General features: G+C 52.8%; 1 protein-coding gene across 7 annotated transcripts in view; it reads right to left on the bottom strand.

Annotated features, from left to right (window-relative positions):
* Positions 1-15,648, bottom strand: part of SETDB1 (SET domain bifurcated histone lysine methyltransferase 1) — a 40,341-nt gene that overhangs the window by 2,695 nt on the left and 21,998 nt on the right. For all 7 annotated transcript variants that reach the window (XM_083416445.1, XM_083416444.1, XM_083416446.1 and 4 more), the window contains exons 12-20: positions 14,997-15,161; positions 12,852-13,454; positions 10,474-10,590; positions 8,642-8,811; positions 5,414-6,015; positions 4,759-4,787; positions 3,234-3,354; positions 2,795-2,954; positions 549-751 (exon numbers count right to left, since the gene is read on the bottom strand). In XM_083416445.1, the coding sequence (XP_083272571.1) occupies positions 549-751; positions 2,795-2,954; positions 3,234-3,354; positions 4,759-4,787; positions 5,414-6,015; positions 8,642-8,811; positions 10,474-10,590; positions 12,852-13,454; positions 14,997-15,161 (2,170 nt within the window). The remainder of the gene's footprint in view (positions 1-548; positions 752-2,794; positions 2,955-3,233; positions 3,355-4,758; positions 4,788-5,413; positions 6,016-8,641; positions 8,812-10,473; positions 10,591-12,851; positions 13,455-14,996; positions 15,162-15,648) is intronic.

Here is a 15,648-nt window from a genome sequence, read left to right as displayed (position 1 = left end):
CACAGACTCTATAGGGTAAGCAAGAGGTCAGCTTGGACGGAGGAAAAACACCAGAGTTGTGCGAGAAGGGGGGAATTTACCGTATTTTTCGCTCTATAGGACGCACTTTTCCCCCTCCAAAAATGAAGGGGAAATGTGTGTGCGTCCTATGGGGCGAATGCAGGCTTTCGCTGCACACTGACCCCTCTCGCTCTCCAGGCTTCAGGCAGCTATCAGCAAGCCTTCGGAGCCTGGCGGGAGTTCCTGCTGCGATAGGAAGGCTTGCGGATAGCTGCCTGTTCTCGGGCTTCCCCCGCCCCAGCCCCGCGGCTAAAAACAAAGCTGTGCGCAGCCTCTCCCGGCTGGAGAGGTTGCGCGTGGCTAAAGAGGAAGCCAAGACAGCCAGTGGGATGGATCCCGCTCGCTGTCTTGGCTTCTTTGCTCTTTGGGGCTGGGGGGGAATTCTTTATTCCCCCCCCTAAAAACTAGGTGTGCCCTATGGTCCGGTGCGCCCTATGGAGCAAAAAATACGGTAATCTGGCTGTTCGGTAAAGCAGGGAGAATCTCACATTGAGGTAGCGGCCCAAGTTGCCTTCGAGTTTGGCGTCGATGATGTAACAGGACTCCTCTCCATCATAGAACTGCCGCGTGTTCCTCCGGACGGGCATGTTCTCCCCGGACGCCAGGTTGGTCGACTTGATGGCAATCCCGTGGGTTGACTTCAGGGCGAAGCCGCGGGTGGACTTGACGGCCACTTGCCTTTTCACTGGTCCTGGGAAACACCCAAGGGAGTCGACACCGTTAAAGGGAGATCGAAGAAGCCGATTTCAGATGCTCAGGCATATTGGAACAGCCTGGGCAGGCTGGCTTTTCCTACACCCACAATGCCCCCGTCCTTTAGAAACTTTTCTCCCTCCTATAGCAGGTAAACGGCAGGGCCTTATTTGTGCTGGCACCCCCTTAGCAATATTCATTCCCTTCTCAGATGTGGCGGAGGAAGCCAATGGTGGTGGAGCGGTTAATGCGGAGATTTCGGATCAGAGTTTTTCTTCTCCTGGATGGGCTCCCTTCCCAGGTGGCGGAGACCCACCTGCCCCCCACGGAGGGTGTGAGACCTATCGGCTCCCCTCACCCAGCTTGGCAGCCCAGTGGAAGCCGTTTCCTGGGGTGTGGCTGCTGTCCCATGCTGGCAGCTTCTGGGAGCTACAGGTGAGCGCTGAGTGCAAGGTGGGGACTGTATAAGGTGGGGGCTTTTAAGGTGTATTTCAATCAATTGTTTTTATATTTGGTGTTAGCTGCCCTGAGCCCGGTCTTGGCTGGGGAGGGCGGGGTATAAATAAAATTTATTATTACCATTATTATTATTAGCCTGAATATAAGCCTCACTTTCCCCCCAAATTCTGACCGTGAAAAGTTAAAGTGTGGCTTATATTCGCGGCCTTACGGTATGTGGCCAGGAGCGTGGGGCAAACAGCGCCAGGAGCCTGGCAAAGCTGCAACCACCCCATGCGTAGCCCCCCATCCTCTCCCCCAAGGCCGGGAAGGAAGAGAGCGAGGAAGGGGAACGCAGCACAGCTCCCCCTCCCACCCAGAATGCAGCCAGGAGCAGCGAGGAATGGAGCAGCTTATATTCTGGTATTTTTTCTTCTTTTCCTCCCCCCCTTCCAGTTTTAAAGGTGCGGCTTATATACGGGTGCGGCTTATATTCGGCCCGATACGGTAATTAACAAATCATCAGCAAAACCATTACGGCATATAAAACACTGTTAACAAAGCGACAACTAAATTTTAAAAAGCCGTATTTTTCGCTCCACAAGACACACTTTTTTCCTCCCGAAAAGTAAGGGGAAACATGTGAGCGCCTTATGGAGCGAACGCAGGCTGCGCAGCTATCGCTCTGGCTCTGCTGGCTTCAGTGATGGCTGCGCAACTTGCTCTGGCTTTTTCCGGGAGGTGGGAGAAGGGACGGAGGGCAGCCCCTCTGTCCCTTCCTCTACCTCCCGGAAAAGCCAGCAAGAGCCGCTCTATCTTTAAAGAGCTGTGCCGAGTGAGCGTGTCTGCGGCTCTTGCTGGCTTTTCTCGTTTTCCTCCTCTAGAAACTACCGTATTTTTCGCTCTATACGACGCACCCAACCAGAGGACGCACCTAGTTTTAGAGGGGGAGAACATGAAAAAAAAATTCTCTCCCTCTCTGCACAGTGCCCCTTCAGCGAAGCGGCAGGAGAAACGGAGCCCCTTCCATTTCTCCTCCTGCTTCGCTGAAGGGGCGCTGCGCAGAGAGGGAAAGCTGTGCAGCACCTCTCCAGCGAAGCGAAGCCAGGAGAGCAAGAGGGATCGGTGCACACCAACCCCTCTCACTCTCCAGTGAAAGCAACACGAAGCCTCAGGAGCGCGGAGGGAGCGCTCCCGCTGCGCTTCGGAGGCTCCGCATTGCTTTCGCTGAAGCCATGGAGCCTGCATTCACTCCATAGGACGCACAACCATTTCCCCTTAATTTCTGGAGGGGGGAAAGTGTGTCTTGTAGAGCGAAAAATACGGTAGGTGCGTCTTATGGTTGGGTGCGTCTTATAGAGCGGCAAATACAGTGAGCTGACTGCCTCAACGGCTGTAAGCAGCGACACTTCTGAATCTCAGTTGCTGGAAGCCAGAGGAGGGGAGGAACGGCTCTCGTGCCTTGCGGCTTCCCACTGGGCCACTGTGAGAACGGAATGCTGGACCCGGTGGGCTCCGCACTGGCCTCATCCTGGAAGGCTCCCTTCTCTGTTCTTATGCTGCCACGATCGCCTCCCCTCTCCCAAAACGCGGCTACGCTCACCCAGCCCAGAAGAGCGCTTCTTTCCGTCTGGCCCCGGCTCCTCTTCCGACCCGGAGGAGATGGTCTGGATGTCGTCGCTGTCATTGCCCTGCGCTTGCCTCGAGGTGCCGCGCCCGTTGTCACCATCGCTGTCCGTGCTGCTGGAGAGCATCAGAACATCCTGGTGGCGGGAGAGAGAGAGAGAGAGAGAAGTTAACGTTTGCAGCCGCCCCTCTCCTTGGCCAGCAAGGAATTGCGTTCTGGGCAGCTCAGTTTAAAGCGGGTATCGACAAGCTGGAACACAAAGCTTTCTTACGTTCTTCATATGCCCCCCCCAATTGCAGGGGTCTGGACTACATGGGCCTTGGGATCCCTTCCAACTCGACAATTCCAATTCTATAATTCTAACACATTCTTAAAAATTCTTAAAAGCTCTTAAGATAACTGCATCTACAGGTACCTGTTGGGACTCTGTGTGCCTCCGGCTCTGAAGCAAGGCTGTCTTGCTGATCGGCCTCCGGACTCCTTCGGGGACCGGCGGGTTTGGATTGTAACCATACAACCTGCCTGCACTGGGCCCCCTGGGGGAGGACAGAGGAAGGAGTTAGCTGCTCACACAATGCTTCGCCGCAAGATGCCAGCAAGCCCCAACCACCACGTAAATAGACAGCTGATTGTGGTTCCAGCACTGATTTCCGCCCCCCCCATTTTATTTACTGTAATGCAAAAGTAATATTCAGTGTAAAGAGAAATCAGTCCTCCCTCCTTTCCTTCAACCACATTTCAGGATTCACATAGCATTTCTTGAACGCACAACATAGGTTATGTATAAGATACAGAATCTCCTGTTTAACACAATATTCAGTGTACTATAATGCATTATACTAGTTTCCCCCCCTTCGCAGCATTCATTGTTTCGGGGTTTTTTGTAATTTATAATAAAAACAAATGACTCCGTTAATTATTTCATTTTTCTCAAGTGTAAGAAATTAAGGCATCACCTTAAAACATTTTCCTTTTGTTTGGGCATTCGGTCGTTTAAACCGCATATGGTTGTGGAGAGGAGAAAACTCTAGGCCGTTGCTGTTTTAAAATCGGAATTAACATTCTGTACGTTTAATAGTTTGTTTTATGACAGCCGTGTCGTGTTTGTACAGTTCAGAGGACTTTCAGCCACCCTGGGCTCTGAGTCAGGAGGAGGGTGGAGCTGAAGCAATAAATGATAAAGAAAAGCCCCAGTGTGGTGTCGTGGTTAAGAGTGCTGGACTAGGACCAGGGAGGGACCAGGGTTCGAATCCCCCCTCAGCCACGATGCGTCCAGAGTGCGACCTTCTCAGCTTAACCTACCTCACAGGGCTGTTGTAGGGATTAAATGAGGTGAACCTGGATGAAGTGACTGGATCATGTCTGAATGTTCGTCAGATGAGAATGAGAAACAACCCTCCCCGCGCCTAGAAGGCTAGCATGTCAGGGAAAAGAGGTTCCCAAACTGTAGTCCATGGACCACCCAGTGGTGGCCCCAAAAGCTTAGCTCAGCTGGTCAGTGTCATGCTGCATTAAGCGCTCATACTGATTTTTAACTGTGTTTGCACTGCTTGCCTGAATCCTTGAGACTGTATTTTATAGTATTGCAATTACAATTCTGCAGAATGAAAACGGGAATGCAGTACAGAAAACAAAAGCAGCAGTAGAAATACAATTAAACACAACATCTAGCACTTGCTACAACGGGCAGAAAAGTCCCTCAGTGATATTCCCTTGGTCTGTGGTGAACAAGGGTTTGGGGAACCTCTGAGCTATATCCTTTTGCCCGTGTCCTTGACATGCTAGCTTTCTGCTTGCGGGGAGTTCTTCAGCTGGTAGAATGTTCAGAAACACTCCTGACTCTTTTCCCAAAGGAGACAGAAATCCAGGAGCAGCCAGAGCTGCTGGCCCAAGTTACCCAAAGGAAGAGAAGAGGAGAAGGGAAAAAAACGGGAACTTACAACAGAGGTTTGCTGTGGTCTTCGGGTTCCTGTGGGAAAGAAGGGCGAGAAAGAGCAAACTGTAGCAAACATTTAAGGGTAAAGGGACCCCTGACCATTAGGTCCAGTCGTGGCCGACTCTGGGGTTGCAGCGCTCATCTCGCTTTACTGGCCGGCGTACAGCTTCTGGGTCATGTGGCCAGCATGACTAAACCGCTTCTGGCGAACCAGAGCAGCACACAGAAACGCCGTTTACCTTCCCACTGGAGCGGTATCTATTTATCTACTTGTACTTTGACGTGCTTTCGAACTCCTAAGTTGGCAGGAGCAGGGACCGAGCAATGGGAGCTCACCCCGTCACGGGGATTCGAACCGCTGACCTTCTGATCAGCAAGTCCTAGGCTCAGTGGTTTAACCACAGCGCCACCTGTGTCCCTAGCAAACATTTAGGCAGAAATATTTAATAAGAGTTGGCCTGCATTGCAAAATATAGTCCACCGCCCCCACCAAGGTCTGAGGAACAGTGGACTGGCCCCCTGCTGGAAAAGTTTGCTGACCCCTGAGCCCAGCCCCCTGCGATGCAGAAATCACGGGTGTAGCCCACGTGTTTTCAAACGTGACAGAGAGGGCCACCAAAAACCTATCCACAGGACACCGCAGAGGAGGGGAACCGTACCTCTTTCTTCTTCACCTCCATCCCAAAATCGTCCCGGCCTCCCGGCGCCGCCTTCTCGCCGTCCGGGGGCTCGGCCTTTGCGTGCTTCGCCTCGCCCGCCTCATGCGCGCGAAACGAGGAGCGGCTGTCGTTGTCCTGGAAGCCGTCGGCCATGGTGTTGGAGCTGAGCCAGGAGGCCACCTTGTTTTTGGAGGTCTCCTCCGAGAGGGGAGGCTTGCAGTGGGGGGCGGCCTCTTCGTGGCTGGCCTGCCGGGCCAGGCCCGAGTCCTTGGAGGCCGTCTCGGAGAGGCCGTTCTCCCGCTGGCCCCGCGTCTGGCGCCGGGTGGCGTAGCTGCGCCAGACCGAGCTGGTGCTGAAGTCCTCGTCCTTGCAGAAGTTGTCGTCCGAGCTCTCCTCGTTGGACTCTTCCTGATCCTCCGAGCCCGAGTTCTCGTCCTCGTCATCCTTCAGGTTGACGCCGCTGCTGTCCGAAGAGCACTTGGCCTCGCTTTCGTAGCCCTCCTTCGAGTTCTCCACGCTCTCAATGTGGTCCAGGTTGGCAAAGTATTCGTCGCCCATCTCAAGGCCCTCCTTGTCGGCAAAGTCGTCTGTCAGGATTTTACCTGCGGGGCAGCAAGCAGAGAAACAGCCGGGGGGGGGGCGGGGGGAGAAAGAGAGAGAGACCCTTATCTCTCGGCTTGGAAACATAAACCTTTACAAACTCATGACACTCCCGTTAATTGGAATTGAAATACTATTGAAATTGAAATACTTTATTGTCACTTGTACAACTTGTATAAGGTCCGTATAGTTAAAAGCTCTGGTTTTCCCAGTAGTGATGGATGGAAGTGAGAGCTGGACCATCAAGAAGGCTGATCACCAAAGAATGGATGCTTTTGAATTCTGGTGCTGGAGGAGACTCCTGAGAGTCCCATGGACTGCAAGAAGATCCAACCTCTCCATTCTGAAGGAAATCAGCCCTGAGTGCTCACTGGAAGGACAGATCCTGAAGCTGAGGCTCCAAGACTTTGGCCACCTCATGAGAAGAGAAGACTCACTGGAAAAGACTCTGATGTTGGGAAAGATGGAGGGCGCAAGGAGAAGGGGACGACAGAGGACGAGATGGTGGGACAGTGTTCTCGAAGCTACCAGCATGAGTTTGACCAAACTGTGGGAGGCAGTGGAAGACAGGAGGGCCTGGCGTGCTCTGGTCCAGGGGGTCACGAAGAGTCGGACGCGACTAAACAATAAAACAACTTGTATACAGTGAGATAACACACGCACCCCCCCCAGCTCTCTTAGTCTTAATGCCCCTCGTTTACTGACGCACACCCACCAAACCCAAAAGTCACTTGCCCTGTTGTTATCTTTTCATTCAGCAGCCTAATAGCCCACGGATAGAAGCTGTTCTTTACTCTGTTGGTGCGACTAATCATGCTTCTATATCTTCTGCCCGAGGGCAGGAGATCAAGAAAGTGCCTGCCAGGGTGTGAATCATCCCTGAGAATTTTCCTCACTCTCCTGAGGCAACGTTCTTCTGCTATTTCATCCAGCGGATTCACGGGACAGCCCACCTCTGTAGGCACTTCCTATCAGCTGATGTCAAACCAGCGTCCCACACCGTGATGCAGTAGGAAAGGACACTTTCTATTGTGGACCGGTAGAAGGAGGTCATCAGATGTTGATTAACATCGTTCTTCCGCAATACCCTGAGGAGATGGAGTCTCTGTTGGGCTTTCTTAACCACCTGGGTTGTATTTATTGTCCAAGTAAGGTCTTCACTCAGATAAACTCCTAGGAATTTAGGGGAAGAGACTCTCTCCACACAGCCCTCCCCAATGTACAGCGGGGCTAGCTAATTGTGAGCTTGCGAGTTCAAGATACAAATTTTATAAAGCTGGAAATAGGAAGTTTATAAAAGTATGCACAGAATGGGGAAAGCTTTTTCCTGCCTCGCTTATGACACCAGATCACCAAACCGCCTTGTCTCGCCTGATCCGAAAATGGGTTTACTTTCCAAGACCTCCAGATCTGTCTAATAAATATCTTATTGTTCAGCTGTTAGCGGCTGCTGAACCTGTTATAGCCAGACACTGGAGAACTCTTAATATGGACCTTTTGGAAGGATTGTTGTCACAGACATGAGGCATCATTCTTATGGATAAACTAACAGAATCTCCGTCCTGGAAGAAGATACAGAGTTTCCTATACAAGGTGGTTTAATTTTATTGAATATGCTGAATCTATTTCACATGCCGGCTTCTCATGGGACACTGGAATGAGACATGTGTTTGATTTCTTCTTGTGTACGGTATCAACCTGCGTCTGCATTCCAGTGTACTATTCTTTAACACTACCTCTGTATTCCAGGGAGGGGGTTGGCATTACATTTATTGTTTCTTCAGGCCTGCTATATCTGAAAATCAGTAAAACATGAAGGATGAGGAACACTAAAACTTCTGGACGTCCAATGAAGCTGAGTGTTGGAAGATTGGGGACAAATAAAAGAAAGGACTTCTTTTCATGCAGTGCAAAGTTAAACTATGGAACTCCCTCCCACAGGAGGCAGCAATGGCCACCAACGATGTGGTTTGCACATTAACACTAAACCATGGTTTGCTTAGCCCAGGTGAGGTTTATTTGAACCATGGTTTGTTTAGCCTAATTGTGGCTCATTTGAACCATGGTTCGTTTAGCCGGTGTGGCTCACTTGAACCATGGTTTGTTTAGCCTAACTGCGACTCATTTGAGCCATGGTTTGTTTAGCCAAAGTGTGGCTCACTTGAACCATGGTTTGTTTAGCCTAATTGTGACTCATTTGAACCATGGTTTGTTTAGCCCAAGTGTGACTCATTTGAGCCATGGTTTGTTTAGCCCAAGTGTGGCTCACTTGAACCATGGTTTGTTTAGCCTAATTGTGACTCATTTGAACCATGGTTTGTTTAGCCCAAGTGTGACTCATTTGAGCCATGGTTTGTTTAGCCCAAGTGTGGCTCACTTGAACCATGGTTTGTTTAGCCTAATTGTGACTCATTTGAACCATGGTTTGTTTTCTGCCAGGGAACCACAATGTGAAGCCATAGGGTGCTGTTAGCTTGTGAGCCACGGCTTGTTTCAACCATGGCTTGGCGCTATGTCCACGCGCAGTGACCTTGCTTAATCCCAGTTCCTTTGGCATGTGAACGCTGCTCTTTGGGGCGGCTGCCCCATTGATGGAGAGGCAGAAGCCCCAGGCCCTGCGCCCTGTACCTGCGTAGATGCAGACGAAGGAGCCCCTGGCGATGTCGTCCAGGCAGCGGATGCCCCAGCCCTTGTTCTGCGTCTTGAAGAGCTGCAGCCGGACTTGCAGGCCGTGTTGCACCAGGCGGTTCGTGCACATGTTCCGGTTGCACTTGCAGCGCTTGTTGCACTCGTAGACGCTGGCAGAGGCCCGGGAAGAGGAGGGGAGAAGATGCAGGGAGAGTCAAGCAATGGAAAGGGCTGCTCGCTGGGCCCAGAGAGGGCGCCTGCCTCACCCATCTTACAACAAGAGACGGCAACGTTCCCAGAGTCAGGAAACTGCCTTGATCTCGAGCCAAGCCACTGAGGCCCCTCTAGTGCAAGGGTCAGCAAACTTTACCAGCAGGGGGCCGGTCCACTGTCCCTCAGACCTTGCGGGGGGCCGGACTATATTTTGAAGAAAAAAATGAACAAATTCCTATGCCCCAGAAATAACCCCGAGATGCATTTTACATAAAAGAACACATTCTACTCATGTAAAAACACACTGATTCCCTGACCGTCTGTTGTTCCGGATTTAGGTGATTGGGTCGGATCCGGCCCCGGGCCTTAGTTTGCCTACCCCTGCTCTAGTGTCAGTGTTGTCGACCCAGCTCTGCAGGGATTCAGGCAGGGGACATTCCTGGCCCTACCTATAAACCCTAGGGATGGGGTCTGGGACCTTCTGAAGGCTGGTTCTCTGCAACTGAGCTACAGCCCGTCCTCTAAAAAGAAAGGAAGATTCTAGTCCTCATGCTTCTAAGTGACAGCTGGTTTGGAGTCCAGCACTGAACGGACTTCCTCGTCAGGCCCAGAGAGTGTGCCTGCTTCACCTTTCTTAGTAACAAGTGATGGCAATGTTCCCAGAGTCAGGAAGCCGCCTCGTACTCAAGCAAGGCCACTCGGTCCAGGTAGGTCAGTACTCCTGATCTAGTCCTCTTTTGCCGGAGGTATTTAAGCAGACATCGAGCTACCAGTGGTCAGGGATGCTAGAACCATGTCCTGCACTCATCAGGCAAGGGGGGGAATCAGAAACCATCATGGGAGCACACGAACAGCGTATAAGGTCCGGACAAAATTTGCTCCCCAGGAATTCCCTCCCCTTGTGGTTCCTAGTTCCTCCTTCTGGAACAACAAAAGGCAAGTCCCCTCCATCTTCTCAGCAGCCTTTCAGACCTCTGGGGATGGCTGCCCATCCTCTCCTCTTACGCTACTCCTCTCCAGGTTAAAACAGACTCCTTCGGCTGTTTCTCATGCAACTAGGGCTTCCCAAAACCACTTGCAATCTTGGCTGCCCTCCTCTGGTTGGGCTACAGAGTGGGGCATCACCTTGCCAACAAAGGTCCGTATAGTTAAAGCTCTGGTTTTCCCCGTAGTGATGTATGGAAGCGAGAGCTGGACCATAAAGAAGGCTGATCGCCGAAGAATGGATGCTTTTGAATTCTGGTGCTGGAGGAGACTCTTGAGAGTCCCATGGACTGCAAGAAGATCCAACCTCTCCATTCTGAAGGAAATCAGCCCTGAGTGCTCACTGGAAGGACAGATCCTGAAGCTGAGGCTCCAAGACTTTGGCCACCTCAGGAGAAGAGAAGACTCCCTGGAAAAGACCCTGATGTTGGGAAAGATGGAGGGCACAAGGAGAAGGGGATGACAGAGGACGAGATGGTGGGACAGTGTTCTCAAAGCTACCAGCATGAGTTTGACCAAATTGCAGGAGGCAGTGGAAGACAGGAGTGCCTGGCGTGCTCTGGTCCAGGGGGTCACGACGAGGCGGACACAACTAAGCAACAACAACAACAACAACAACAACAACAAAAGCTTACCCTGTGGGGAGGCATTCTTCCAGTCTCTTGTACTGGAACCCGGCGTTTGGGTTGGTCTGGCCCCCCGGGGTGCAGGCGGTCGCTTGGATCGTAAGCTGGTGGCAAGCGCATTTGGACCTGTCAACAAGGAGGGGGGGGGGGAAGTGTGGGGCTCAAGTCAGGAAACCAAACCCCCGGCTGTAAGGCCAGGGAGCGCCCCAGGGGTCTCTGCGCAGCAGCCCCAGAGCGATTTGCAATCCCGCCTCCCGTTCAGCTGGAGAACACGGCCAGAACAGCTCTTTTAAGAACTGGTGCCCAAGTTCAATTCTGTCCCCCCCCCCCCAATCCTTCCATCCCTTTTCTGTTGCATGTCGGGTCTTTAATTTAGACCTTAAGCCTGCGGGCAGAGATTTCCATCTTTTTAACAGATGGCACATAAGTCTCCCCGGGAGCCTTTGCAGCTGAAGAGCAGGGCAGAAATTCTCCAAGTTAACTGAAATAAGAAGAAGAAGAAGAAGAAGAAGAAGAAGAAGAAGAAGAAGAAGAGTTTGGATTTGATATCCCGCCTTTCACTCCTTTTAAGGAGTCTCAAAGCGGCTAACATTCTCCTTTCCCTTCCTCCCCCACAACAATCACTCTGTGAGGTGAGTGGGGCTGAGAGACTTCAGAGAAGTGTGACTGGCCCAAGGTCACCCAGCAGCTGCATGTGGAGGAGCGGAGACGCAAACCCGGTTCCCCAGATTACGAGACTACCACTCTAAACCACTACACCACACTGGCTTTATTTATTTATTTATTTATTTAAATAAATAAATAAAGTGTAGTCGCATTTATGGATTTAAAAGGTGCCGTGAGTCACTTGAGAGACCTTCCGAGCTGCAAGCAACAAACGAGCCCAATCATAATTATACCGCCACTGCCACAGGTGCTACATAACCCCCGCTCCGCGTTTGTTAGAAACCGATCTTTCAGCAGCACCTGCCCTGTGGAACTCCCCGACTATTGATATCAGGCAGGCGGCTGTGATGTAACCTTTGCCACGACAGCTAAAAACATTTTCTGTTTAGACAGAGGCCCATTCAGCCATGCAGAACAGGACTCTCCTCATCTGAATCTCAGCAGCTGGCAGCACCTACAGCAGCCATTCACTTGCCTCCGTTCCTAGAACTGTAGAGTTGGAAGGAACCCTAGGGGTCATCTAGTCCAGCCCCCTGCAATGCTGGAATCTGGGTGGGGCTCAAACACACAACGCTGAGATTGACCTGACTGAGCTATGACAGACTGACGTACGTTTTGATTTGTTCTTGGTTTATTGCTGATTTTTATCTTTTGAAGACTTGTTTTTAACCAACAATTTCATTATTCTATTCTCTTTCTAAACTGCTTAGGGGTTGTTGGTCTTAAACACACACACACCATTGAGCAGCATATAAATAAACAAATACAGCTGTACCTTGAAGCCGGATGCCTTGGCTCCTAAACAAAATTGGCTCCTGGGCGATCGAAACCCGGAACTGAGTGTTCCGGTTTCCAAATGATTTTTGGAAGCCGAATGCCTGGCGCAGCTTCCGACTGGCAGCAGGATGTTCCCTGCAGAAGCCGTGCTTTGGTTTTCGAATGGTTCCGGGAGTCGAATGGACTCCCCGGATGCATTCTGTTCAGAAACCAAGGTACCACTGTACAGTGGTGCCCCGCAAGACAAATGCCTCGGAAGACAAAAAACTCGCTAGACGAAAGGGTTTTTCATTTTCTGAGGTGCTTCGCAAGACGGATTTCCCTAAGGGCTTGCTTCACTAGACGAAACGGCCCTGCCTCTCGTGTCATGGCGACGGTCACTGCACGCACGCATGCTCGCTTCCCCGCTCCTCCGGCTCCCTCCCACCTTCCGGTTGACGCCTCGCGCCGCTGCCCACCCCCCTCGCGCGCTCCCCTCAGAGAGCCGTTGCCGCCAGCGCCTCTCTCTCCCTGGAGTCGCGCTCCTGAGCCCCGCCGCCCTCCAGCAGCTGTGTCGCACGGTGGCCACAACACACGGGTGAGTCTGAGGTACCGGCTGCGGCAGCTGTCCTGGTTCTCCCCGCCGTTGTCAGTGTTTAAATGCAGTGGTGCTTCGCAAGACGAAAAAACTCGCACAACGAAAAAACTCGCGGAACGAATTAATTTCGTCTTGCGAGGCACCACTGTACAGGCAACAACTAGGTGCATCCAACTGGCATGCATATATAGCGCCGTCCCCGGAAGTGGCCGGAAGAGGGGGAGAAACAGGTTTACACACGTGGGGGTCAGGAACACAACCCCCACGCAAAACAAGTCATTGCTGCAAATAGCTTCAGGGCCCTCCAGCCGAAACAGGGTCCTTCCCACCCACCAGCGGGTTTGGGGGAGAAGAGGAAGCCGCTCACTTATCCCGGCAGCCGTCCTCGCAGTCGCAGCCCACCAGGAAATCGGCGCCGGTGTTGATGTAGACCCCCTTGCCGGGGATGCGCTCCTTGCTGTAGGCCACCTGGGGCGGGGCGGTGTTGTCGATCTCGTTGACGCAGGAGAGGGGGACGTCTTCCTTGCCCATGGTGATGTCGGGGATGTAGTAGAAGGGCTTGTAGGGCTGGAACTTGCGGTCCACCAGGACGTAGGGGTCCAGGCAGAACATCTCCAGGAAGAGGAAGTCGCAGTTCGTCTCGAAGAGGTAGCGCTCCACCTCCGCCATGCTGCGCAGGCACAGGCCACACGGCGTCTTGTAGATGACGTGGAAGCCCGTCTTGCGGTTGATCCGCCGGCGGGCCGTCATGCGGCGGAAGTCGTACAGCAGCGGGACGAGGAGGGGGTTCCGGCTGCGGTGCTGGTCGGTCTGGAAGGGGCGCGTCCGGGAGAGGCAGGTGTAGTTGCAGACGTGGGGCAGGTAAAAGAGTTTCTCCACGGGAGCCCGGTAGGTGGGGTCGTTGGGCACCCGGTCCATCATGCCGTAGAACTGCGGGGTGGGGCTGGTGGAGGGCTGGGCGCCCGAGAACCTTCCGGGGAGAGAATTGGGATGGGGTTGGGGGGAGAGGGGGGGCTGGCAGTGAGCACAATGGGTGCAGCTGGGGCAGGATCCGCCCACCCACCCTAACTCACAGGATACCACTGATACCCCCTTTTCAGCCGCCGTTGGCCTGCACAAAGCAGAGTTACTCATTTTGCTGCACTTCTGTTCTGCTGTTTGGATTTGGATTTGATATCCAGCTTTATCACTACCCTAAGGAGTCTCAGAGGGACGCGGGTGGCGCTGTGGATTAAACCACACAGCCTAGGGCTTGCCGATCAGAAGGTCGGTGGTTTGGATCCCCGTGACAGGGTGAGCTCCCGTTGCTCGGTCCCTGCTCCTGCCAACCTAGCAGTTCGAAAGCACGTCAAAGTGCAAGTAGATAAATAGGTACCGCTCCGGCGGGAAGGTGAACGGCGTTTCCGTGCACTGCTCTGGTTCGCCAGAAGTGGCTTAGTCCTGCTGGCCACATGACCCGGAAGCTGTACGCCAGCTTCCTTGGCCAATAAAGCGAGATGAGCGTTGCAACCCCAGTAGGCCATGACTGGACCTAATGGTCAGGGGTCCCTTTACCTTTACCTTTAAGGAGTCTCAAAGCGGCTCACAATCTCCTTTCCCTTTCTCCCCCACAACAAACACTCTGTGAGGTGAGTGAGGCTGAGAGACTTCAGAGAAGTGTGACTGGCCCAAGGTCACCCAGCGTGTAGACGAGCGGGGATGCGAACCCGGTTCACCAGATTACGAGTCTACCGCTCTTAACCACTACACCACACTGGCTGATGATGATGCTAAGTCAAAGTCCACTTTGATGGCTTTTCTCTTTGCCAGGCTCAGTCTGGCTCCTGAACGGAGTATGGAACAGGAGTAACTTACACCAACTTAACTTAAACTGGTTTCCTATACTCAGGATTGTTCTGTAAGTCTCTGTCTACCTCTGAGGCTGGAGACAAGAGGGGGGTGGATTTGAGAAAATGAAAGGATGCTAACGGTATGTATGCCCATCCCACTTTTGCCTCTGCTAAGTGGATTTCGCTGGGTTTGTTTGTACAAAAAGGGTAAAGGTAAAGGACCCCTGGACGGTTAAGTCCAGTCAAAGGTGACTATGGGGTTACGGCGCTCATCTCGCTTTCAGGCCAAGGGAGCCGATGTTTGTCCACAGATAGCTTTCCAGGTCATGTGGCCAGCAGGACTAAACCGCCTCTGGCGCAACGGAACACCGTGACAGAAACCAGAGCGCACGGAAACGCCATCTACCTTCCCACCGAAGCGGTACCTATTTATCTACTTGCGCCAGTGTGCTTTCAAACTGCTAGGTTGGCAGGAGCTGGGACAGAGCAGCGGGAGCTCACCCCATCGTGGGGATTAATAAAGAGTAGGCTTCCAGCTTTAGACCCTCCTGTACCCCCTGCCCTGCCCGCCCAATGCACAGAGGCTGGCAGAGTTGCCATGGAGTGGGCAGGACCAGCCAGAGATGGCGATATGGCTATTTATGTTCCCTGCTGTGTGTGCTTTCAGAACTCTTGACACTCACCGGAACTGCTGGGTCACGCCTGTCTTGCCCACGGGAGGCGTTTCGCTCAGGATGGGGGAGGTCGGGGAGGGCGGCCCCGATCCCACCGAGCCGGGACGCAAGAACGAGGTGCTCTTCTTCGCCACCTGCTGCTTCTTGGCCTGAGCGAGCTGGCTCTCAAGGCTTCTGCGCCGAAAGGAGGAGGGCGAGAGATTCAGTACACAACTCCCAAGGTTAAGGAAGGAGGGAGAAATGGCTGGAGTACGCCAGGCAATTGTTTCTGTCCCAGGAGTCCAATGCCCATCATTCCCAGCAAGTGCGAGCAGTTGTTGTGGATGATGGGGTTTGGAGTCCAGGGTTGGGGGGGAAGACCAGCGTCATCCGTTCAAAGGAGTGGTGGCTCCGCAGGGTCTCAAGTGGAAAGACTGCCCTCATCATTTGTGACTTTAGCCTTTTAGCCCATAGCTGTCAACTTACAGATTTCAAAATAAGGGGCCAGCAGCCTCGAAAATAAGGGATCAGCAGCCAAAATAAGGGATGATCACCCTGGCAAGTGTGAGTGGGCCGTCGATGACATATCCATCCAATTCCGAGCACAGGTATGTTCGACTTCTGAGCCCCTCGGAGCCAAAGGCAGAAAGCCCAGCCAGCAGCCAAACGAAGCCTCAAGCGG

Source organism: Podarcis tiliguerta (genome assembly GCF_965153285.1).
Source record: "Podarcis tiliguerta genome assembly, chromosome: 16".
NCBI lineage: Eukaryota > Metazoa > Chordata > Lepidosauria > Squamata > Lacertidae > Podarcis > Podarcis tiliguerta.
This window is presented reverse-complemented; position numbering and strand designations above follow the sequence as displayed.